At 42.8% G+C, this 25,529-nt stretch overlaps 2 protein-coding genes across 24 annotated transcripts in view; one reads left to right on the top strand and one right to left on the bottom strand.

Annotated features, from left to right (window-relative positions):
• Positions 1-25,529, bottom strand: part of LOC118154493 (uncharacterized) — a 33,504-nt gene that overhangs the window by 5,404 nt on the left and 2,571 nt on the right. For 2 of the 19 annotated variants that reach the window (XR_013519276.1, XR_013519278.1), the window contains 2 exons: positions 24,228-25,053; positions 7-24,014 (listed from right to left, as the gene is read on the bottom strand). Coding sequence is in view for 1 of the 19 variants with exons in the window: in XM_078329058.1 (XP_078185184.1) it covers positions 22,507-22,574; positions 23,810-24,014; positions 24,844-24,933 (363 nt within the window). In the remaining 18 variants the exon portion in view is untranslated. Of the gene's footprint in view, positions 1-6; positions 24,015-24,227; positions 25,054-25,529 lie in introns of those variants that run through there. The other 17 variants (XR_013519289.1, XR_013519284.1, XR_013519291.1 and 14 more) reach the window with 17 other exon arrangements.
• LOC144576781 (uncharacterized) overlaps positions 15,012-25,529 on the top strand; it is a 34,803-nt gene continuing 24,285 nt past the window's right edge. For all 5 annotated transcript variants that reach the window (XR_013519273.1, XR_013519274.1, XM_078329057.1 and 2 more), the window contains exon 1: positions 15,012-15,200. The gene's annotated coding sequence lies outside the window, so the exon portion shown is untranslated. The remainder of the gene's footprint in view (positions 15,201-25,529) is intronic.

Here is a 25,529-nt window from a genome sequence, read left to right as displayed (position 1 = left end):
TCTCACCATGTTGACCAGGATGGTCTCGATCTCTTGACCTTGTGATCCACTTGCCTCGACCTCCCAAAGTGCTGGGATTATAGGTGTGAGCCACTGTACCCGGCCAAAGGGCCAAAGATCCTTGTTTTGAGTTGCAGTGCAGGGTATCTCCTAATCCCATCTTCATCCTTTGAACAATGGTTGGAGCCATTTTATTTAAAATCGAGTATTTCAATTTTAGATGCTGTTGATTGAGTCCCTGCAATGAAAGATGTGGTCAGTAGCATTCTCACAGGCTCGCCAATCTCCTGGTCTTCCTCTTTCTATTTTGTTACATCACTGATTTTATCCATCTAACTGTATACATAGAAAGACTCTGACATGCTGCCTTTTAAACAGTATATATTTTTTTCTAAAATAATACACTCAAGAAGATCCTATTTCTTGGGGATATTTTGAGGCTTTGTGGACAGTGTGGTTCACTTTCCCGTGATGCAAGTTTAATACGTCTAAGGATCTTTCTCCAACTCCTAATGCAAGGATTTTGACTTAAATGATTTCTTATGCTCCCTGACTTCAGATAAAGATCTTAAACAATTCCTGAAGGAGTTCTTTGCATTAGAATGCTATAAAGCTTAGGCGAGGATGACAGCACCCTTATTATAGATTGAACTATACACACCGTTTATTGGAAGAGTTAATTAGAGCATACATTTTCAACAGACTACAAATAACGTAAAATACAGTTCTGGTATGAACTCTCAACACATTGTCCCCAGGGAGTCAGTAAATTTCTGATCCAGATGTGGCTGAGAGCAATGTTTTTGTTCTGGCCCAGATTAAGTCCTGTCCTTCTGCAGTCCTTTTAATTTAACATTATTTCTGGAATGCCTTTTTTTGCCCTAAAATTCATTTTTCTATTGTCATTGAAATGGTCACTTCTGGCATTTCAAAAGAAACAAGTAAACGAAAACCGACTTAGCTTCTCTGCTGTCAGTAGTCCAAGATTTATCCTCATGAAGCCCAGTCTTCACAAACTGTTTCTTGTTTCTAGGTATCCCAGTTTTTAGCCAGGAACTTGAATGATTTCTGCAAACCCTAGGGTTTGCTCTCCGCACACATCAAGGTAAACGCTAGGTACCTATTTAACATAGATAGGCATCCTCTACCTGGGCCGTGTCTCTGCTCTGATCTGCATGCTCTTTAATTCCTATTTTCTCTCCCTCTGAGCTGGGTTCTGATGGCAGCAGGGATTTTATGTGGCTATAAAACCACTCTGTCTTTTGTGAGAAGACAACAGATTCTGCGTAGAGTTCAGTGTGAAAAGCGATGCTCTGTGTGGAAGTTACTTATTTTATGATACCACCCGTGCCTCTCTCTTCCAAGCATTTCCCTGGGTTTATTTAGCACATCATGGTTTCGCTTTGCCTTTTTCTGTGAACCTTTCCCCATCAGCACTCTCAACGTCTGCCTGAATGCTTACAGAACCTGAAACAAAGACAGTTTGGGGTTGATCACGTCGCCTTAGGCCAAAGATATTTTACAATGCTATTCTGTAGGGAATTTTTGGCCACAGTTTCAGATCATTATTTATAATCCCCAAATGATGGCCCCATCACTTTCTAATCTTACCGGATATACTGGACACTCAGATGCTAAATTCAGGTCAGAGTCTGTGTGGGAGAAGAAAAGGAAACTCAGATTTATTGAATTCTCATGTGCCAAGGCAGACTTATTTCTTTCATTTAATTTTCTTAACAAACAAGCAGGTATTATTCTCATTCTTCTAGTAAAGAAACTGAGGCCAGAAGAATTCACATAACTTGTTTAAGGTCACCATCCAATAATTGATGGAATTGTCCAAGTCTGTCTGATTCCAAAGCCTATACGTTTCACACTAAACTCAATGCATTTACCAGCACTGTAAATGTGAAAGAGGCCGGGGGCCAATTGTTAAAAGTACTTCTAAGTGTTTATAACATTCTTTATTTCAGACAGTCCAAGATTGCTTTATAAGGCTGATACCCCTGCTACGTAGGTAGGGTGAGTTAAGACAAGTCAGAGTCTGAGCACCACAAGGAAATTCTTACCAAGATCCCAGAGGTATCCAAGAATCCACGTGGTGCTTATTAGGAAGGTTTTGCAAATGAATCGCTTTGAGGATTGTAGTGGAGGAAGTCAGTCTGGGAGACCCTCCTGCTCCATATGGGCTGCATTTCACTCAATGGGGTCTTTGTTGCAGCACAGCTCTGGAAGGAGGTCAGGCGGTGGTCAGCAGAGGAAACCACCGCTGAGAAGGCTGGGCCCTGAGCTGTCATTCCCCTACTTTGCTTTGGACAAGGTACAAGAAATCCTTTATGGGCTGGTGCAATGAAAACTGATGGAAGCCAGCTTTGTTCTATTTTTGTAATATATTTCTGGTTGAGTTAATTCTATGGAAAAAACTAGTCAGTGGGGTTGTGTGTTTATATAGGCCCTTCGTACTCCTGCTCTGTGCCAAGTTCCACGAGTCTGCAAGGAAGTGAAGCCAGACATGCTCAGCGTCCTGGGTCCTCACCCCAATGACCTCTTAATCTTTCCAAGTTTACCCAGCTCTCTCACAGCAGCATTTGCATGGAAATTGATCTCTCAGCTCCTGGCTTTTGGCAGGAGGATACTTCCTTCATATGGAAAAGTGTTTAATACCAATTTAATGGTCTGTCTAGCCACCGTACGCCCTTAGCCCACCCTCCCCCCTCGGTGCCCACTGGCACAGAGCATGGAAATCTAACTTTTAATCACCCTTTTAAAAACACCCTGAAACTTTCTTTTCAGTGTGTCCACTGCTTTTCTAATGAGGGTTCGCACCAACTTCCTTTTCATCCTGCAAAGGGTAACTGCTACTATAAATTAAAATCATGTCCTCAGTAATCCATATTATTTTTTAGCATCTCCTATTCTCATTAAATGTAATTGCAGACAGGGAGGAGGGAGGAGGTGGCTTTTTTTTTTTTTTTTTAATACACTGGAACCAAAGCAAGTGGAAATAATTTTGTTGGTGCCTCTGATAAAATGCCTCCTATTTGAGTTTAAATAATAAAATAAATAAAGGCCAACATGAGGAAAAACAGTATCGTAGTGAACATTTTCTGAACTTGAAGAATCAAATAGACACTACATTAAACAGTTGAGCAAGTCATGGTATTATTTTGTCAGAGTCTCCTTAAAAACACAGGTATACATAGTAGAAAATGATTAAGAATGATAAGAATGGGCCAGACACGGTTGCTCATGCCTGTAATCCCAGCACTTTGGGAGCCTGAGGTGGGCGGATCACGAGGTCAAAAGATTGAGACCATCCTGGCCAACATGGTGAAATCCGTCTCTACTAAAAAAAAAAAAAAAAATTAACTGGACGTGGTGGTGTGCACCTGTAGTCCCAGCTACTCGGGAGGCTGAGGCAGGAGAATTGCTTAAAACCGGGAGGTGGATCGCAGTGAGCCGAGATCGTGCCACTGCACTGTGGCCTGGCACCTGGCGACAGAGCGAAACTTTGTCTCAAAGAAAAAAAAAAAAAAAAAAAGAATGACAAGAATGAGGGAAGAGTCTTACCACAAATAAAATGTCAGTCATAATGTGGCTTATCCATTTTATGATTTGTCGCTGGCCAATTTTTGCTTTTGTTGAGTTGTTTTGTCTTTATTTTTCAGTATCATTATTGTTTAAACTGTTCAATTTTTAAATTCATTTAATTGTAGTCAAAATAGCTATGTTCTAGCCCGGACTGCCAAAAATCCACTAGAAAACTCTAGAAGAACCACTTACTATTTCTGGTTCTCCAAGGATTCTTTTATTCTCTAAGTCATTTGTGATTCTATTATCCCCAATATCCCCCCATTAAATTAAATGTCCTGAAAAGAACCACCTTATCCCTGATAAACTGAACTATTCATTCTTGCTTACCAGTTGAAGTCTTAGTTTTACATTTTCATGTACTGCGCAATACCATTTAAACAGCAATAAAAGAAGAGAAAAAAATTAAGAAAATTTCCCCTAAGCACTTATCATAATACCATCACCCTTTTGCACATCGGATAATTTCTTCACCATATTTTCACATATGTGCACATAAATTTTACATATAGTTTCAACAAACTTTATTTTTGCCTTTTACTTAGTATTCTCATCTAAACATTTTCTGCATTGTGGGAAAATGCATTCATTCAACATTATCTCTTATGCACACTTCTAAAACAGCCAACTTGCATGAAAAATCATAACAACCATCCTAAAGGCTACATATCCGTATAATATACCACTAAGAAACATCATTTATTGAAGCATATGCTTTATTTATTTATTATTATTTTTGAGACAGGGTTTCACTCTCTCACCGAGGCTGGAGTGCAGTGGTGCAGTCATGGCTCACTGTAGCCTCCACCTCCAGGGCTCAAGAAATCCCCTTGCCTAAGCCTCCTGAGTAGCTGGGACTACAGGCACACACCAACACGCCTGGCTAATTTTTTTATTTTTTTGTGGAGACCAGCTAGTTCCCCAGACTGGTCTCGAACTTGTGAGCTCAAGCAATCATCCTGCTGTGGCTTCCCAACGTGCTGAGATTAAAGGTGAGAGCCCTTGCGCCTGGCCAACATGTGCTTTTATTAGATGTTTAGGTTTTCAGTTTTCTGTATCATATATCAAGCAGTAATGCAGGTCTTCTAGCACCGAGCTCTTTTCTCATATTGACAGCTTCCCACTCGCACATTTTCCTTGGGATAAATGTTGATGAGTATCATTACTCTCTCTGAGGTATCTCTAGTTATAGCAGTACTTTCATCTGGTGAGAATTCCAGCTTACCTGTTTAGTAGTCTTCGACAGAACCTCTTGTGATGATCAAATGTGATTGAATATGAAAGTGTACAATCTAATAACTAGGATGTAGTAGACCCTGACTATAAATTTTGCTTTATTACAAAATTACATTTCAAAACTCACAGAAATTTGTACTGCTACTGGCAATATGTAAGAGTATGAAATGCCACCAAAATCTCACAATTGTTTTTATGTGTTTTGAAAATTGACAAGGCATCAATGGATGCTTTGTGATTTTTTTTGTATTTTTAATTGAAATATAATTAATACACAAAAATGCAAAAACCATAAGTTTACAGCCTGATGAATTTTATAAATCAACACACCCGTGAAATGATAGAATATCATCATATTGGCAGCGTCCCAGCAGTCTCTTTGTGCCCTTTGCTATCATTATCTCATACCTAAGGATCAACAATATTCTAACTTCTAGAACTACATACTAATTTTGTCAGTTTTTGAAATTTTTATGAATGACATCATACAGTATATATTTTTCCTGGATTCAATCTGATTATGTTTATAAAAACCCTGTGGCCTATAGCATCATTTATTGAAGCAGATGCTTTATTTATTTGTTTAATTTATTTATTTGTATTTGCATTTTGACATGGTCTCACTCTATCACCCAGGCTGGAGTGAAGTGGTCCAATCATGGCTCACATGATTGATTCCAGAGTATACATATATCACATCTTATTTATCCATTAGACTATCAATAAACATTAAGTCATTTTCAGTTTTTGGCTCTTACATGTAATGCTGCTCTGAACGTTTTCATACATGTCTTTGGATTTATACAGAACATAAATTTATGATGGGTGTATTCCTACGAGGGGAACTTCTGGGTCACACAGAAAGCAATTGTTCAGCCTTCATAGCTATTGCCAAACAGTTTTCCAATGGTTGCAATTTACATTCCCACCAGATGTATGAGAATTCTAGTTGTTCCACATCATCACCAACACTAAGGAGTTTCTGCCTTTTTCATTACAGACATTCTGGTGTTGTAGCCATTCTGACAAAGGTGCTGCGGTATCTCAGAGTGATTTTCATTTTAATTTCCCTGATGTCTAATAATAAGTATTTTGTTTTGTTTTGTTTTGTTTTGAAATGAAGTTTCGCTCTTGTTACCCAGGCTGGAGTGCAATGGCGCGATCTTGGCTCACCACAACCTCCACGTCCTGGGTTCAGGCAATTCTCCTGCCTCAGCCTCCTGAACAGCTGGGATTACAGGAATGCGCCACCATGCCCAGCTAATTTTTTGTATTTTTAGTAGAGATGGGGTTTCGCCATGTTACCCAGGATGGTCTCGATCTTTTGACCTCATGATCCACCCGCCTTGGCCTCCCAAAGTGCTGGGATTACAGGCGTGAGCCACCGTGCCCAGCTAATAATAAGTATTTTTTCCTGTGCTTATTGGCCATTGCAATATCTTCCTGTGTGAAGTGTCGGTTCAAGACTTTTACCCACATTTTTCTGTCTTTTTGTATTATTTTCCTTTTCTTTTTAATTTGTGCATGTCCATCACATTCTGGATGCAGGTCCTTTTCAAATATATGTACTACAAATGTCTTGTAGCAATCAAACTTGTCCTTTTACTTTCTTGATGTTTTATAATAAACAGAACTTCTTAATTTTGATGTAGTTTAATTTATCATTATTTTTCCTTCACAGATAGCTTTTTTGTGCCCTATTCAAGATATTCAAGAAATCTTTGCCTTTCAATGCCATCTGATTAAAATAACTATTGGTCTTTTTAGAATTCATCTGGATTTAATTATTGTGAAAAAAGCAGGGTCAAGTTCCAGTGCTTTTTCACATGGATGCCTGATCAAATAGGCACTCTTTACTGAGCACCAACTAAATAGTATTGTGTCACCTTTGTCATAAAGCAAGTGATCATAGATGTATTTTATCTGTTTCTGCACTTTCTAGTCTAGTTTGCTGGTCTGTTAATTATGTTTGTCTCAACTTTACACACTTACACACTACTGCTTGTAACTGTAATGAGTAAGTCCTCATAAATAGTAGTTAATATTTTCTAATTTTGCTGCTCTTTTTAAAGATTACTTTAATGATTCACAGTCATTTGCAATTCTATATACATTTTAATAATCCATTTGTAATTTCTACACAAAATTATTCCACTTCTAACATGGTGGGCATAGAGGCAAACTGGCTTCACTCCCCCAACAGAAAACACAAAACAAATATACAGCACTAGGATTATCACCAGCAATATCCCAGAACTCAAATATGAAGATCAGGCAGTTCCCGGGGATAAAGAGAAATGAAAAACTCTGAACAGATGGTAAGAGAATTAGACTTCAATATCTGCATTGCTGCTCCCCACAATTTGCCTACACCGAGCACATGGAAAATATACTCCATTTTCATGGTTTCCACCCTGAAAAAAGTGACATTTAGGTAGACTATCAGCATCCCCACTATCTTGGGTTCCCTAACAGAAGACCTGTCACTGCCTCAACCCACAGGAAGCGGTATCTGAAGGGAGAAATATCCCTAAGGACAGCCACAGACAAAGTGGGAAGGTAGTACTAACATCTCCAGGCCTGGAAACTGCTCTGTAACTTGGCCAACAGAGCTGTCATTTCAGAATAAGCTGTTCAGCAGCTCCAGGCTACAGGAGGTGTGTCCCACAGTTCCCTTGTGCATGAAGCCCTGGCCAGCTTTTCCATACTGCTGAGATATGCTCTTTGAAACCTCCCTCATTTGAGACAGGTAGTGTCATAAATTTTTACTAGAGCAGAGGCAAACCTGGGCATAAGTTACTATTTGGTGCCAAAAAGGAGGCGGTGATCTAGGAGGAATAAGGAAAAAAGAAATTTAACAGGTAAATTACAAAGAATAAGCAAATATGTTAAATAAAAAACAAAACAAGCTAGAAAGAGAAGACTGGAAATAAAAAACTATGCTTCAATGTGTAGACATAGATATACAACCACAAGAAAGAACAGCAAACAGAACCACGCCCTCCCTAAATGGACAAAATAAGGAACCCATGACTGACAATGGCAATGTATGAGAATTCTCTGGCCAAGAATTCAAAATACCAGTTTTAAGGAAACTCATTAATCTCTGGGATAATGCAGAAAAGCAATTCAGAAATGTAACAAAAAGTAACAAGAGATTGAAATAGTTTTTAAAGATTAGACAGAAATCATGCAACTCACAAATTCATTTGCTGAACTAAAACAGTTATTACAGGCTCTTAACTGAATGAATCAAGCAGAGAAAATAATTTGGGAGAAAGTAAGAGAAAAGAACAATGGTCTCTGCCTCATAATCCAGAGAATTCTTCTGGATCTTATCCAAGACCACCAAGGTGGTGCCTCTGTGTGTCTGCAAAAACCACACTGATACTGGGCTTGGGGCCCACATCCCTTTGAATACCTAGAAAGTCTTCCCAAGAAGGACAGGCGCAAAGAAGCCCAGACTGTGGAAACTACGATAAATACATAACCCTTCAATGCCTAGACACTGAAGAACATCCACAAGCATCAACATCATCCAGGAAAACATTAGCTCACCAAATGAAATAATAAGGCATCTGCAACCAATCCTGGAGAAGCAAAGATACAGGACCTTTCAGCAGAGAATGCAAAATTGCTATTTTGAGGAAAGTCAAAGAAATTCAAGATAACATAGAGGAGGAATTCTGAATTCTATCAGAAAAATTCAGCAAACAGATTGAAATAATTTAAAAGAATCAAAAAGAAATTCTGGAACTGAACACTGCAGTTGGCATACTTCAGAATGCATCATTCTTAAGAATGCAGTATTCTTTAAATAGAATCGAGCAGATGAAAGAATTAGTGAGGTTGAAGACAGGCTAGCTGAAAACACACAATCAGAAGAGACAGAAGAAAAAAGAATAAAACACAATGATGCATGTGTACAGGATCTAAAAAATGCCTCAAAAGGACAAATCTAAGAGTTTTTGACCTTATGGAGAAGGTAGAGAAAGAGATGGGGGTAGAAAGTGTATTCAAAAGGATAACAGAGAATTTCCCAAACCTAGAGAGAAAGAGATCAAGATTGAAGTACAAGAAGGGTATAGAACACCAAGCAGACTTAAGCCAACGAAGACTACCACAAGGTATTTAATAACGAACTCCCAAAAGTCAAGGATAAAGAAAGGATTCTAAAGGTAACAAGAGAAAAGATACAAATAACAAACAATGGAGCCCCAATACATCTGGCAACAGAACATGGCAAGGATGCCCAGTTTCACCACTGTTATTCAACTGAGTACTGGAGGTCCTAGCTAGAGCAATCAGAAAAGAGAAAGATCAGAAAAGGCATCCAAATTAGAAGGCAAAAAGTCAAATTATTCATGTTTGCAGATGATGTGAACTATGAACTTAAATTTGGAAAAACCTAAAAACTCCATTAAAACACTATTAGAACTGACAAATTCAGCAAAGTTGCAGCACAAAAAACAAACATACAGGAATCAGTAGCCTTTCCATATGTCAAACTGAACAACCTGAAGAAGAAATTTAAAAAGTAATCCCATTTACAATAGCCACAAATAAAATTAAACACCTAAGAATTAACCCAAAAAAGTGAAAGTTCTCTACAATGAAAAACTATAAATCACAGATGAAAGAAATTGAAGAGGAAACAAAAAATGGAAAGACATTCCATGTTCATGGATTGGAATAATCAGTATTGGTAAAAAGTCCATATTACCCAAAGCAATCTACAGATTCAATACAATCCTTATTAAAATATTAATGGCATTCTTCACTGAAACAGAAAAAACAATCCTTAAATTTATATGGAATCACAAAAAGACCCAGGATAGCCAAAGCTATCCTGAGCAAAAGGAATAAAACTGGAGAAATCACACTACCTGACTTCACATTATACTACAGCGCTATAGTACCAAAACAGCATGCTACTGGCATAAAAACAGACACACTGAATAGTATATAGAACCCAGAGATAAATCCATACATCTATAGTGAACTCATTTTTGACAAAGATGTTAAGAACATACATTGGAGAAATGACTGTCTCTTCAATAAATGGTTTTGGGAAAACTGGATATCCATATACCAAAAAATGAAACTAGGCCCCTATCTCTTGCCACATACAAAAATCAAATCAAAATGGATTAAGCACTTAAATCTAAGACCTCAAACTATAAAACTGCCACAAAAAAACATTGGGGAAAATCTTCAGGACATTAGTCTGGGCGAAAGTTTCTTAAGTAATACCCCACAACCACAGGCAACTGAAACAAAAATGGACAAATGGAATCACAGCAAGATAAAAAGCTTCCACACCACAAAGGAAACAAGAAAGTGAAGAGACAACCACAGAATGAGAGAAAATATTTGCAAACTACCCATCTGACAATGAATTAATAACCAGAATATATAAGGAGCTCAAACAACTCTATAGGAAATAAATCTTAACCTGATTTAAGAAATGGGAAAAATATTTTATTAGACATTTCTTTAAATAAGACATACAAATGCTAAACAGGCATATGAAAAGATGCTCAACATCACTGATCATTAGAGAACAGTGAAATATCACTTTACCCCAGTTAAAATGACTTATATTCAAAAGACAGGCAATTACAAATGCTGGTGAGGATGTGGAAAAAAGGGAACCCCATATGCTGTTGGTGGAAATATAAATTAGTACAACCACTATGGAGGACAGTTCGAAGTTTCCTCAGAAAACTAAAAATAGAGCTACCAAATCATCCAGCAATTCCACCATTGGTGTATAACCCCTAAAAGGGAAATCTGTATAATTAAAGAGACACCTGCATTCTCGTGTTTTTTGCAGCAGTGTTCATAAATGCCAAGATCTGGAAGCAACCGAAGTGTCCATCAACAAGCAAATGGATAAAGAAAACGTGGTACATATGCGCAATGGAGTTCTATTCAGCCATGAAAAAGAATAAGACTGTAATTTGCAACAACATGGATGGAACTGGAGGTCATTATGCTAGAGGAAATAAGCCAGGGACAGAATGAAAAACATTGCCTGTTCTTATATATTTGTGGGATCTAAAAATCAAAGCAATGGAAGTCATGGAAATAAAGATTTAAGATAGTTGTCAGAGGTTGGGAAGAGTAGTAGAGATGTTATGGGGAGGTGGACCTGGTAATGTGGCCAAAAAAATTCTTAGACGGAATGAATAAGACCTGCCATTTGATAGCACAACAGGGAGACTATAATAGATACTAATTTAATTGTACATTTTTAATAGCTAAAGAGTATAATTGGATTGTTTGCAGTACAAAGGATAAATGCTTGAGAGGCTGGACAGTCAATTTTTTGTGATGTGATTATTAAACATTGCATGCCTGACCGAAATATCTCGTGTACCCCATAATTATATACACCTACTATGTGCCCCATAATTATATACACCTACTATGTACCCCATAATTATATACACCTACTATGTACCCCATAATTATATACACCTACTATGTGCCCCATAATTATATACACCTACTATGTGCCCACAAAAATTAAACAAAAACAAAAACTTTTCAAAACTTGAGAAAGATAAATACACAGGCACAGAAAGGTTAGAGAAGACCAAACAGATTTGACCCTAGTAAGACTACACCAGGGCATATAAAAATCAAAGCTAAAAGGTCAAGGACAAAGAGAGGATCCTAAAGGTGGCAAGAGAAAAGAAGCAAATAACATATAAAGATGATCCAAGTCGTCTGGCAACCAACTATTCTGTGTCAACTGCATAGGCCAGAAGGGAGTGGGACAACATCTTTAAAGTGCTGAAAAAACAGAAAAAATTGTCATCCAATAATATTGTATCCACCAAAGCTCTTCTTCAAAGACAAAGAAGAGACAGTCTTTCCCAGACAAACAAAAGCTGAGAGAATTCACCACTGCTAGACTAATGTTACAAGAAATGCTGAAGGGAGTTTTTCAATCTGAAAGAAAAAACATTAACATGAAAATGTAAAAAACTGAAATTATGAGACCCACTGGTAAAATTGTGTACACAGACAAACCCTGAATACTTTAATACTGTAATCATCATACATAATCTGCTCACAACTCTAGTATGACAAATCTATCAAAATCAATAATACCTATAGCAACCTGTTAAGGTATAGGCAGTGTAAATACATGTAAGTTGAGACAACAAAATGTCAAATGTAGGAGGAGGTAAAGTGTAGAGTTGCTTTTATTTTTTATTTCCATTTTCTTTGTGATCTAAGATAAGTTCTCATCTCTTTATAATTACTTGTTATATCTATAAGAATTTTTATAAGCTTCATGCTAACCACAATGTAAAAACCTATTACAAATACAGTAAAAATAAAAAGCAATGAATTAAAACAGTCTCAGAGAAAAATTACTTAACCACAAAGGAAGATCATTGAAAAGGAATAAAGGAACAGGATTTTAAAAACAACCTGAAAATACACAACACAATGATGGTACTAAGTCCTTGCTTATAACACGGAATGTAAATAGGCTCAATTCTACAACTAAAAGACATGGTGCCTGAATGAATAAAGAAACAAGGCCCAACTATATGCTACCTGACACAAACTCAGTTCACCTATAAAGATACATGCAGACTGAAAGTAAAGGTATGGAAAAAGATATTCCATGAATAGAGCAGAAGTACATGTACTTATACCAGAAAAAAATGGACTACAGGTTAAAGAATGTAGAAGAAACAAAGAAGGTCACTATGTAATGATAAAAGGGTCAATTCAGCAACAGTACATAAAAATTGCCACTGTACACTCAATAACAGAACCCTGAAGAATATAAAGCAAACCTCGATGGATTAAAGGGACAGATAGACTGCAATAGAATAATAAAAGAGGACTCCAAGGCCCCACCTTCAGTAATTGAGAGATCAGACAGAAAATCAACAACAACAGAAAAATCTGAGTTAAATATAAAACACTAATGAAAAATTTGAAGAGGACACACGCATACAAAAGAAAGATATTTTGTGCTCATGGATTAGAAGAATTAACATTGTTAAAATGTCAATACGGCCCAAAGCATTGTACAGATTCAATGCAACCCTATCAAAATACCAATGACATCCTTTCTATAAATAGAAAAAGCAATCTGGAAATGTATATGGAGCCACAAAATACCCTAAATATCCAAAGCATCTTGAGCAGAAAGAAGAAAGTTGGAGGCATGAGAGCATCACACTAGCTGATTTCAAAATATACTACAAAGCTGCCAAATAGCATGATATTGGCATAAAAAATCAGACACTTTGACCAATCAAACAAGACAGATAACCAAGATAGAAATCCATAAATTTACAACTAACAAATGTTCCAAGGACATACAATGGGGATATGACAGTCTCTTCAATAAATGGTGCTGGGAAAACAATAATTCATATGCAGAAGAATGACACGAGACTCCTATCTCTCACCATATACAAAAACCAAATCAAAATGAATTAAAGCCTTCAATCTAAGACGTGAAACTATACAACTAAAACAGAAGAAAAAATTAGGGAAACTTTCTGGGACATTGGTTTGAGTAAAGATTTTTGTGTGTGTAAGAACTCAAAAGCACAGGAACAAAACTAGACAAATGGAGTTACGTCAAGCTAAATAGCTTCTGCATAGCAAATGGAGACAATCTACAAAAGGAAGAGACAACCTGCAGAATGGGAGGAAATACTTGTGCACTATTCATCTGATATTAACAAGCAGAACATGTAAGGAACTCAACTCAATTGCAAACGAAAAGGACCAAGTAAGCTGATTAAGCATGGGCAAAAAGTCTTAATAGAAGACCTATCAACAGGTATATGAAAAAATTCCCAGCATCACTATCAGAAATACAAATCAAAAGCACAATGATATATCATATCTCCCAGTTAAAATGACTTAAAATGACTGTTATCGGAAAGGCGGGGAATAACATATACTGGCAAGGATGTGCAGACAGGCAAATGCTTATACACTGTTGGTGGGAATGTGAATTAGCGTAGCAACTATGGAAAATGGTTTTTCAGGAAAACAGTTTCTCAAAAACTAAAAATATAACTATCATATAATCCAGCAATTCCACTGCTCGGTATACATCCAAAAGAAGGGAAATTAGTGTATCAAAGAAATCTGCACTCCCATGTTTACTGCACTATTCACAGTAGTCAAAACATGGAATCAACCTAAGTTCTCATCAGTGAATGAATGAAGAAAACGTGGTATGTACATACAATAGAATAGTATCCAGCCATTAAAAATCATGAAATCTTGTCATATGCAACAAGAAGGATGAACCTGGAGGTCATTATATTAAGTGAAATAAGCCAAGCACGGAAAGACAAATATCACATTTCCATTCACGTGGAACTAAAAAAGTAGATCTCATGAAGATAGAGAGTAGACTACTGATTCCCAGAGGCTGGTAAAGATGTGGGGGTGGGGAAATGAAGAATGAAGTGAGAGTGATTTATGGGTCCAAATATATAGTCGGATAAAAGAAATAGGACCTTGTGTTTGATAGATCAGGAAAGTGATTATCGTTAACAATAATCCATTGTATATTTCCAAATAGCTGGAACAGAATAATTCAAATGTTCCTAGCATAAAGGAAAGATAAATATTTAAGGGAATTGCTGTAGTTTGGAGATTTGTCCCTGCAAATATCATGTTGCAATTTGGTCCCCACTGTTGGAGATAAGACCCAACGGGAGGTGTTTGGCTTGTGGGGACAGATCTCTCGGGAAAAGCTTGGTGCCATTCTCGTAGAGTTCTCACGCTGTGAGTTTCCTGTGAAAGCAAGTTGTTTAAAAGAGCCTGGAATCTCTTCCCTCCCTCTCTGGCATCCTCTCTTACCATATGATTCTGGACAAGCCAGCTCTCCTTTACTTTCTGTCATAAGTTGAAACAGTCTGGGCCCTCACCAGAAGCTAATTTGATACCAGCACCAGCCTTCTTTTTTTTTTGAGACGGAGTTTCGCTCTTGTTACCCAGGCTGGAGTGCAATGGCCGGACCTTGGCTCACCAGTTTTATACAAGGCGTTCCTAGACTACGTGTTCTGATTGGATGAGAGCAAATCAGGATAACCAATCAGAGCATGAAAATAAGGACCAATTAGAGTAGACCTTGTAGTTTTTCACACATCCAATCAGAACATGTAGTACAGGAATGCCTTATACGAAGCATCCCAAAGGGGAGTCCCGCCATTTTAGGTTCTTCTGGGTCAGCTGGCCTACCAGCTGTGGCCGGGTTTAGAGGAGAAGACGGAGTACCCACCCACACTGGAAGCTGGAGTCTGAGCATCTTGCCTCGCTTCGGTGTTGCGGTTGGTGGCAGTGAGGAAGACTACAGCGCAGCCAGAAAGGTAAAATGATAGTGGGATAGGTTCGCCATCGCGGCCCTCACGGCCTGCGTCATGGAGGGCGGGTTGGGGGCACCATGCCCTGGGCAGTAGGTGCTATTCAGGGTGTCACTGCCCGTATTCAGGGTTTGGTTGGGTGTGTTACCTGGGGTGCCACTGCCCATGGAGGGGAGAGGATTGGGGACCCTATCTGGGGGTGCACTGACCTTGGATGGTGGTGGGTTGGGGCAGTATGGTTGGTGGCGAGAAGGGAGACTATAGCCCAGCAAGGAAGGGGAAAAGGGGGCCGGATAGGTTCACCATCCCCGGCGCAGTTCCTGCAGCATGCGGGGTTGGGTTGGTGGTGCCCGCCCTGCTGTGGGCAGTGGACACTGTCCGTGTGGACCTCACGGCCTGTGTTTCCGGCTGGTTTGGTGTGCTATCTGGGAGCATCGCTGCCCATGGAGGGGAGTAGGTTGGGGCCACTATCCGGGGTGCACTGCTCGTTGCTGGGGGTGGGTTGTGGCGCTATCCCAAGCTGTACAGCCAGCGGCAGTGGGGCGTTTTGGGAGCATTGTCTGGGGATGCACTGCCCGGGGTTGAACTGCCCGCATTGTGGGGCAAGTTGGGGGAGCTATAGGATGCTGCAATTCCTTTGTCAGGAATAGGTTGGGGTCGCTGTGGGGTGTTACATTGTCCATGGTGGGTGGGGAGTGTGATATCCAGGGCATCACTGCCTCCATCTGGGAACTGGTTGGGGCACTAGCCATGGCTGCTGCCTTCAGCAGGGGGTGGGTTGGGGACACTATCGGGCTGGAATCCCAGTGGCGGGGGATGAGTTATGGTCACTATAGGGTGCTATACTCCTGGTGGCGGGGAGGGGGTTTTGAAGGTGGTGTCAGGGGCTACACTGAGGCAGAGGTGGGGAGTGTTTCTTGGGAGCACTACTGGAGGCCAGACTGCATGAGGAGAGGAAGTGGGGGTTGGCTGGGGGCGCTGTTGGGGGCAGGATAGATTGCTCATGGCGAGGGAGCATGTTGGGTGCTACCAGGGGTCTGTGTTGCCTGGCAGGGAGCAGGTGGGTGTGCTATCCGAGGCATATTGGCTGTGGCAGGGGCAGGTTGGGTCCGCTATTGGGAGCTACCCTGCTCGTGGTGGGGGATGGATTGGGTGGACTATCAGTGGCTACGTTTCCAGAGGTGGGTAGCAAGTTTGGAGTGCTATCCCTGGCTGCAGTTCCTGAGGCCGGAAGTGGGTTGGAGGAGCTATGGGGGCCTGCACTGCACCCAGTAGTGAGGGGATTGGGGTGCTATCTGGGGTTGCATTGCCCACGATGGGGGTCGGTTTGGGTGGCATATCGGGGTGTCACTGACCATCATAAGATTCTGGTTGGGGATGCGTATGTGGAGAACTGCCCATGGAAGGGAGTAAATTGGGGGCGTTATCCTGGGGTGTGCTGCACAGAGTGGGGTCGGTGGGGGGGTGGATTGCAGGCACCATCGGGTGCTGCAGTGTCTGAGGCAGGGGCAGGTGGAGCCACCATTGGGTGTTACACTTCCTGCTGTGGGGTGCAGCGTGTTGGCCCTATCCCAGAGCTACACTGCCAGTGGCACGTCTGTCGGGAGCTGCACTGCTGGTGGCTGGCTGGCAGCGGAGGTGTCAGTGACTGCAGTGGTCTTTGAGAGAAGAGCAGTTCTCCCCTCCCTGGACTCTGGACTCTATAGGGCCATCTCTTCCTGCTCTAGCAAGGTGGGCACATAATGTTTCCTCGGGAATCCTGAGCATGGTGGGGTGCCGGGACCCGGTGGTTCCTAAGCCCATGACTTCTCATTCTGTGTGGTGGGGACCACCTGGGACCCCCAGGGCACAGTAGCAAACACCATGGGATGACAGGGCTCTGTGGGTATAGGTGTCAGGAAGGGGAATGAGCACTTTGATGGGGAGAGCTGGCTGGGACTGACTTTCTGCTGCTCCTGCTTCCTGAGCTCAGCCCAGGTGGGCCCAGCAATTCCTGTGGAATGAGAAGTCCAGGTACCGTGGTGTCTTCACTACCTCATCCCAGGCCCTTCTCATTCCTTCACTGCCCTTTCCCCCGGCCCTCACTAGCCCCACCCTCCTGCGGTGCCCATTGAATTCTTTTCTTTACTAGGAAAGAATCAGAACCTTTCCTAGGCCTGAGCCCTGCAACTCCAAATGACCCCGTGGACTGTGGGAGAGAGAGAAGACACTGTGCCTCAGTTTCCTCACCTGTAAAAGGAGACATCACCTTCCTTCAGGGTTGTCTAAATGTTAGGTTTGTAAACAATATCTGGCACATCAGAGGCACTTAGTGACAACTGGGTGTCATGATCGTCACTGGTGCTGATTCTGTGCTCACCTTTCTCATGGAGAGGGACTTAACCATGTCCTGTTTCCTCCTGCTGGCAGGGGCCAGTGGGTGTGGGATGAGATCCTGGAGCTCCTTATTCCTCTACAGCTTCCACACCAGCAAGGGGATCAGACCTATGCTGATGATGCCATCGGTCCTGCAGTAGAGGAAAGGGTGCTGAGGGAGGGCCGGCCACACACTTATGCATGCTTGTTTGTCTTCAGGTCTCATGGAGGGTTTTCAGAGCAGGTGGTGGCTTTGACAAGAGGACTCACAAGTGTCCCTTGGCTCCCCAGCCAGAGACCTGAGCAGCCAGCAGGAGGCTTCCAGTGACAGTCATGTCAGAGGCTGAGAAGCGAGAGGCAGGGGAGCTGGAAAGGACCAGCTTTTGGTCACCAGTGCCTCAGGAGTCATCTACCATAGCAGGTGTACAGTGGTCTGAGAGACAGTGGCCACCCCTGGGAAATTCAGGAACTCATTTTTGTGGGGCCCCAGGCACATGAGGACATTCTCCATTTGTCCCTACACTACCCCAGGGTGTGGGAGCTAGCCAAGCCTCATTCCCACCCAAAGTATTTCAAAGCCACTGGGCACCCCAGACTGGTCTGGCCAGCCGTGGGGAAGGGCTTGGAGTCAGCTCTGAGGTAGACCTAACGTGTAGGCTAGTGTCTTACACACCAAAAAGAGCTGTGTCACTAAAGGTAATGGGAAGCCATAGGCTGTGGCCAAGGGGTTTTGAAGGGACCTGGGGTCCCATGGGAAAGGGAAGCGCCACATGGCACAGCTCAGGTGCAGGTACTGGGAGAGGCACAGTGAGGCAAGTCTCCTTCATAAACAGGCCCCACCTTGTTCCTCCCAGCTGGAGCTGCAAGCCTGGATGGAATGAGGCCAGCCCAGCCTGCAGAGCCTGTGGGGCAGTAAAGGGCGAGATATTCCAGGAAATGTGGGAGTCCTGCAGGGGAGATAAGCCAGAGGGGTGAGGAGGAAGCTTATCCCCTATAGAGGCCTGGGTAGACACTGGCTTTAATTAAGGAGTTGATATTTTGCCCACCATGGATTTGATTTGAATTATTTTTATTTTCAATATCATATTAAAATAGTATTTATCTTGATTCCTGAGATTTCTGGCTCCCCTTAAATTAGGCACCAAGGTCAGTGCCTCACCTGCCTCTCCCTAGCGCTCCAGGTAGGACAGAAACTAAGGCAGGGACAGAAAGTCCCCAACGGGTGTTGGCTACTGTCCCTGCGGGGTTCCCAGGTCTTCTCCCTCTTTCTCTCCTTTTTCCTTCTCGCACTTATGTGTCACTGTTAAGCCCCCTGGGTCACTAAACCTTAGCCAGTTCCTCCAGGGAGCCCAAGCCCTCATAGAGTGCAGGTGCCTCTGAGGGAAAGGCCCGGGGAAGCATCTGTGGGGCACCATGGTGCAGCCCACCTCTCTGTGTGACCCCAGCCCTCACTCTCTGTGTGTGGCAGGAGGTCCCTGGATGAAGCATCGAACATCTGCGACAACTTGTGACCATCTGGGACCCAACAGCCCATGTATCACTGGTGCACTTTATATCCCACAGGTGGTAATCATTTTAGACACAGAATAGGCAGATTCTGCTGTGATCCCCATTGTGCAGATGACAATAGAGGCCAGGGAAAGGAGGCAGCCTGCCCAAGGTCACTCAGCTTATATTGCAGAATTGGCAGAGTTGATGAATGCCTTGGACAAATTGCACCAACTGCTACAAATCAAGACAACTAGATTGAGACATAATTGGCCAGACATAAAGGGAAGGTCATGCACCTCACCCCAAATGTCAACTGCACCGGGGACAAGGTAATTACAGTTTTGGCTTAGCAGCGCTAGTGGCTGAAAAAGCCATGGGGCTTTACTTAGTAGTCCAACTCCAGTATTTCCCTGTCCCTGACCCTGGAGCTGATGGAACTGACATGTGCACCTCTTGGTCCTCAGTTTCTTGTTCTGCAAACTGAATAGTCTTGAAAACTGAGGGGCCCTCCAAATTGAGGGCCTTTGCAGCCTGATGCCCACCTTTGCAGTGGTTGTGGTGAAGGCTCCTGCAGGAGAGGCTGACCTGTGCCACACCAGCAGCCCTGCCATGAAGGTGGGGAGACAGCACCCTTGGGTGCCATGATGGGACTGGGGTCTCAGTGTCCCGCAGGGACTTTCAGGCAAGGAGTACCCATCAGGGTCAGTATCTGTGCTGGGGCTGAGGTCGTGGAGGAACCAGACTTGCCCCAACTGAAGTCCACACGGAAAGGAAGCTGGGCAAGGTAACAGCCATATGGCAGGTGACACCTGAAGGACACCTGAGCAGAGGCCTCGCAGGCACAGAGGTTGAAACTCCCAGTTGTCAGCAGGGATGGGATGAGGGCATCCTGGGGCCAAGTTGTTCTGAGAAGAGGTTGAACAGGCACAAGGCCCAGACCCAGAGGACAGACTGAAGGCCCAGATTCTGGAGCTGTTTGCAGGGAATCAATAAGATTAGACGTGGATGGGTGAGCAGGGGTGGGAATCCAGAATGAGGAATACCCCAGGGAGGGTGTCGTGGTGACCCAGGCAGAGTTTGACAGATAGGGGCACAGATTTGGGAGGAGGGGGCCAACTGGAGAGGGAGGAGCAAAGATGAGCCCCGGGTTTACTGTGACCGAATCCATTTGTACTGCATTTTCAACAAAATGGCCAAGGGAAAGGGTGGTCTGCAAGGCATCCTGAGAAGGCAGCAAGGACTTGGTTTGGTCTTTTCCAAGGTCACCCACTCACCGACTTGCTCATAAAGGTCAACTGGAGGCCAGGCTCAGGGACACAGGGAAGGTGGACTGAACCAAGGGGAGCTGTCCAGTTGTGGGGACAGACTTATGGCCCATTTTAGGAGCAATAAAAGGAGAGCCCTGCTCCCTTTGTAGGGGGGATGGCCACACTGATTTCACAGATCCAGGGACAGTGACTGTGATGGGTACCCAACAAAGGCAGCATCACCAGCAGATGTCACATGGAATAGGTACAAGTTTATTTTTATTTATTTTTTTTATGGAGTTTCGCTCTTTATTGCCCAGATTGGAGTGCAGTGGTGCGATCTCGGCTCACAGCAACCTCCGCCTCCTGGGTTCAAGTGATTCTCCTGCCTCAGCCTCCCCGGTAGCTGGGACTACAGACACATGCCACCACGCCTGGCTAATTTTTATATTTTTAGTAGAGATGGGGTTCCGCTTACCTGGATGTGAGGCATGGAGTCAAAGGATGTTGTTTAGGAAATGCCCATAAGCAGAAATCTGGGATTGATATGGGGTTCACTTCTTGTCCTTTTCTGCCAAGGTCATATTCCTCCATTGGTTGTTACCCAGTGCCTACAAAGAGTCACTTAATATATTTTGTTTATTGTTTATGACAGAAGGTTAAATCCAATGCTAGCTAATTTCTAATGGCCAGAGACTTTGGACTTCTTGTTATGTGAAAAGAAGTAAACTCTTTTATTCAGCTGCTGAAGTCAGGTTTATGTTTTGTTGATGTTGTTTTTGAGACAGTCTTACTCTGTTGTCCAGGCTGGAGTGCAGTGGCACAATCCTGGCTCACTGCAATTTCTACCTTCCAGGTTCAGATGATTCTCCTGCCTCTGTCTCCAGAGTAGTTGGGATTACAGGTGTCTGCCATCACGCCTGGCTAATTGTATTTTTGCAGAGACAGGGTTTCACAAAGTTGGCCAGGCTGGTCTCAAACTCCTGACCTCAGGTGATCTGCCTGCCTTGGCCTACCGAAGTGCTAATATTACAGGCATGAGCCACTGTGCAGGGCCAGGTTTATGTTTAATTCAAGCTGCCTGTAGAAATTTGCATAAGTAATGAGGAGCTCCTACTAGGAATCTACAAGGCAGTGAAGGAGGGGGCCTAATTCAGTATGACCGATGTCCTTCTAAAGGAGAGAAAAGGCCAGGCACGGGAGCTCACACCTGTAACCCAGCACTTTAGGAGCCCAAAGTGGGTGCATCAGAAGGTCAGGAAATCGAGACCATAATGGACAACAGGGTGAAACCCTGTCTCTACCAAAAATACACAAGAATTATCTGGGCGTGGTGGCATGCACCTGTAGTCCCAGCTACTGAGGAGGCTGAGGCAGGACAATTGCTCGAACCTGGGAGGCAGAGGTTTCAGTGAGCTGAGATTGCACCACTGCACTCCAGCCTGGGTGATAGAGCAAGACCCTGTCTTAAAATAAAAATAAGCAAAACCAACAGATATTTATTCATTGTATACCTGCGCCAGACATAATTAGTATGAATACCGAAAGGCTCTTTGTCCCTAAAGAGTTTTCAGTCTGGTAACGTAGACAGGCAAAAAGAGAATGATAAAACCAAACAGAGGGAGATATATGTTCTCAGGGAGCTGAATTTGGACTATGTAAACTAGGGGGAAGCTCCGGGGAGGATTTGGCTTGAAACTCAGTGGAAATATTATAGCAAATAAAATTAGGGATTGCTAGGTTCAGTGGTTTGTGCCTGTAGTCCCAGCTACTCAAGAGGCTTCACAATGTTGGCCAGGTTGGTCTTAAACTCCTGACCTCAGGTGATCCATCCATCTCAGCCTCCTGTGCTTGGATTACAGGTGTGAGCCACTGTGCCTGGCCTCTCTGTGGTTATTTTCTTACTCTTGTTAGATCCAAATAGTTATTGTGAGGGTAACATTAAGACACTGTTTGGGAAATTCTTTGAGCATTGGATAACTGTATGGAAGTGCTGTATCTGTGGGAACCAGCCTGTTTTGTCCCTATTATATGCCAGATACACATTATTTGAGGGAGTAAAAGTCTGTCCAAAGCTAATTCCCAGAGACTGAGGGCTGCTCTGTACCTGGAAGCAGTGGGGTAGTAGAGTGCGCAGGGTATGGGGACAAAGGTACCTGAGCACCGGTCCACTCAGCTGCTCTGGAGCTTGGTGTTCCCATGTGAAACCATTAGTCATTCTAAGCTTCATTACAAAATAGAACTTCCTGTGTTGTGTCAATGGAGTAGCAATACCATCCTGATGGGGCTGTGAGGACCCAGTGTGAGAACAAACAGTGCATGAGTGTTTTTCTACTCGAAGTTGAATTGTTTTTCTACTGGAAGTTGAAGTCCCCCCCGTGTGACTGCATTATTCATCCTGGGCTGCCTGAGCTTTCCAGTCCTGAGAAAAGTGTGTGGAGGGGAGGGTGGTTGTTATTGGAAGTCACCCTGGGCGCTGAACTCAGTAGAAAACCCTGGTTAATAATGCCAGGTCCATTAGCATCTCTGGTTTTCTGAGTCTGGTAGCTTTCCTTTGCTCAACAAATGTAGTGATACACAAATATTTGACTGATTTTGTAACTAAATTCTCCTCTCCAGTCTTACAAGTATTAGTTTTTGTCTTCAATTTGACCATAGAAAAAAAATGAAATGTTTCCTCTCTCCTCCCCTTTCCTATCCTGTAGGAAGGGGAGCCATGAAAACAAACTCTTTTCCATAGGCAGGGTCTGGCCTTCTAACTCTATGGTCTTTACCTTACAAATTCAAGTCTAAAGTCATTTCATCTCTTCTGGAACCTGTAACCATGAGCTAGCTCTACCTGTCTTTCAGAACAAGGAGGTAAACAAAGCCCGTGAAGTTACTGGAGAAGAGCTGAAGAGACATTCATGTCAAAGTGGGAATTTTAAAGTAATCACAGCTCCTCGGCTAAACTTTTGGGTAAAACCAAAACAAAAACAACTTTTTTACAGCTCTGGCAGTAACATTTCATACCTTTTGCAGTCATTTTAAGCATGTCCCTCAATTTTTCCTTCTGTTTTCAAATTACAATTGGAAGAAATAAAGCTGCTTCTGTCAAGGTGACTTCAAACCATCTATTAAGAACACCCTATAATCTCTTCCATGGCAAACTATTTTAAATTTAAGAAGTCTCCAAATATTTGAGTCTGACTTATCCCAATTATTAGCTTCCTTATTGAATAGGAGAAAAGAAATGATTTGGCCTTTAAGCGGCTCCTTCACTGAGGTACCATAGTATCTGGATAGGTAAGGCTAGAGAATGGGATAGAGATTCCAAAACTGGAGTATCTGAATTTTCATCGGGGAAAGAAAGAGACTAGACCAAAAATGCCTCAAGCAAGAAGGCTCAACAACAAAGACAAGAGGCAGGACTAGCCTTTGTCCGAGGGAGCTGGAAGCTGAGGATGTCTCTTGGGTGAGGGGATGGGAAGTAGGTGGGGGACATGGTGGCCAGAGAGCAAATGGCACCCCTGGCTTCTTTACCTTTGCGCCGCTTTGACTTGATGGGCTGCACATGCTGGACCTGCGCCACTCTGGCATGTAACACGGCAGGCTCTGCAGTGGTGGATGCTGGTGCTGCAGCTGCCGCAGACTGAGTCTCACATTCACAAGACGGCGCCACTCCCTGCTGGCACGAGGTACAAGACCCAGGGTCTAGGCAGTTCCCCATGAGTGACCTACAAGGGGACTTTCAAAAAAAAGCAACAAACAAAATCAGAAAAAAGAACAATGAGAACACATGGACACAGGGAGGGGAGCACTACACACTGGGGTCTGTTGTGGGGAAATAGGGAGGGAGAGTGGGTAGGGGGGTGGGGAGTTGGGGAGAGATAGCATGGGGGAAAATGCCAGATATTGGTGATGGGGAGGAAGGCAGCAAATCACATTGCCACATGTGTACCTATGCAACAATCTTGAATGTTCTTCACATGTACCCCCAAACCTAAAATGCAATTAAAAAAAAGAAAAAAACAAAACAAAGCAACAGACACACAGACAAAAGAAAATAAAGACAAAGCAACATACAAAATAAATAAAAAAAAAAAGAAAAAGAAAAAGAAAAAGCAAAGCAACAGAGCAAGCGCCAAGGGCAAAAACACTTCTATGAGAGTAGTTGGAGCTCCTCCTCCTCCCACTACCAGCTTCCGACTGAAGGCTGCTGGCCCTGGCTGATGTCACAAAGCCTCCTATGTCACCTGGTTACCAGGAAACAACAAAGTCAGGCCAGTGGCTCACAGTGCCACTTCCCACAACCCCATCTAATGGCTCAAGATGCCCATCCCTGCTACTGGCCACCTGCGGCCACCCTGCCCCTCTTGGTGACTGCATTATTCATCCTGAGCTGCCTGAGATATTCCATTTTTCACTACAGGCCTCAAAAAACTCAGAAATGTCTCTTCATAGATTCTATATAGAGAGCGTGTCTAACTTGTGAATAAAAACAAAGCTTTCATTTTGCGTGATAAATCCACAAACACAAAGCATTTTCACAGAATCCTTTGGGGCCCACCTCTCACCTTTAGCTTCCTGTTCTTAGTTATTTGGGCTTCTGTCTTGTATGCTCTGTCAGGTTCTAGGTCTTGTAAGGGTGACTTCCATGTCTCCATTCATTTATATGGGCCCAGGACGGTTGGCTCTTGGGAGGGTCTTCATGGTGACTGAGGCCATGGATCCTTTACACTGTTCCTTGAAACCACTTGACACAAAATACTCATCCTGAAATGATGCTTTGAAAGTGATGTTTTCAGTCAATTAGTGGTCCACTGTATTATTATGGATCCCTAGTACCCAATACATGGCATATAAGAAATGAATGAAAAATGAGTGAATGCACTCAAGTGTGCCTACAAGGCGAGAGAAAAGTGGTCCTACTTACTAGGTGTGCTACAAAGGCATCTGGGACCATTGGCTTTGCTATTTGATAGTAGGCCTGGGGCTTTGAAGGCTGGTATTTCCTCATTCTAAACCTCAAATTCCAATAAATTACCACCCAGTGGACAAAGGTCCATGCGCCAGAGCTCTTGGTGTGAACAACATACCTTTTTTGGGTGTGATTAATGGATAGGGACTATACAAAACTAAAAACAATGTTTGTGTGCTGACTACCCTCAAGCCATGGTGATAAAACACTCTGTATACATGATCTTATTCAATGCTTGTTACAAATCCATGAAGTGGATTTTTAGACAAACTTTCCACTCTA

This window comes from Callithrix jacchus, chromosome 6 (assembly GCF_049354715.1).
Source record: "Callithrix jacchus isolate 240 chromosome 6, calJac240_pri, whole genome shotgun sequence".
Taxonomy (NCBI): Eukaryota; Metazoa; Chordata; class Mammalia; order Primates; family Cebidae; genus Callithrix; species Callithrix jacchus.
The sequence above is the reverse complement of the archived record's forward strand: the minus strand, read 5'-3'. Positions and strand labels throughout refer to the sequence as shown.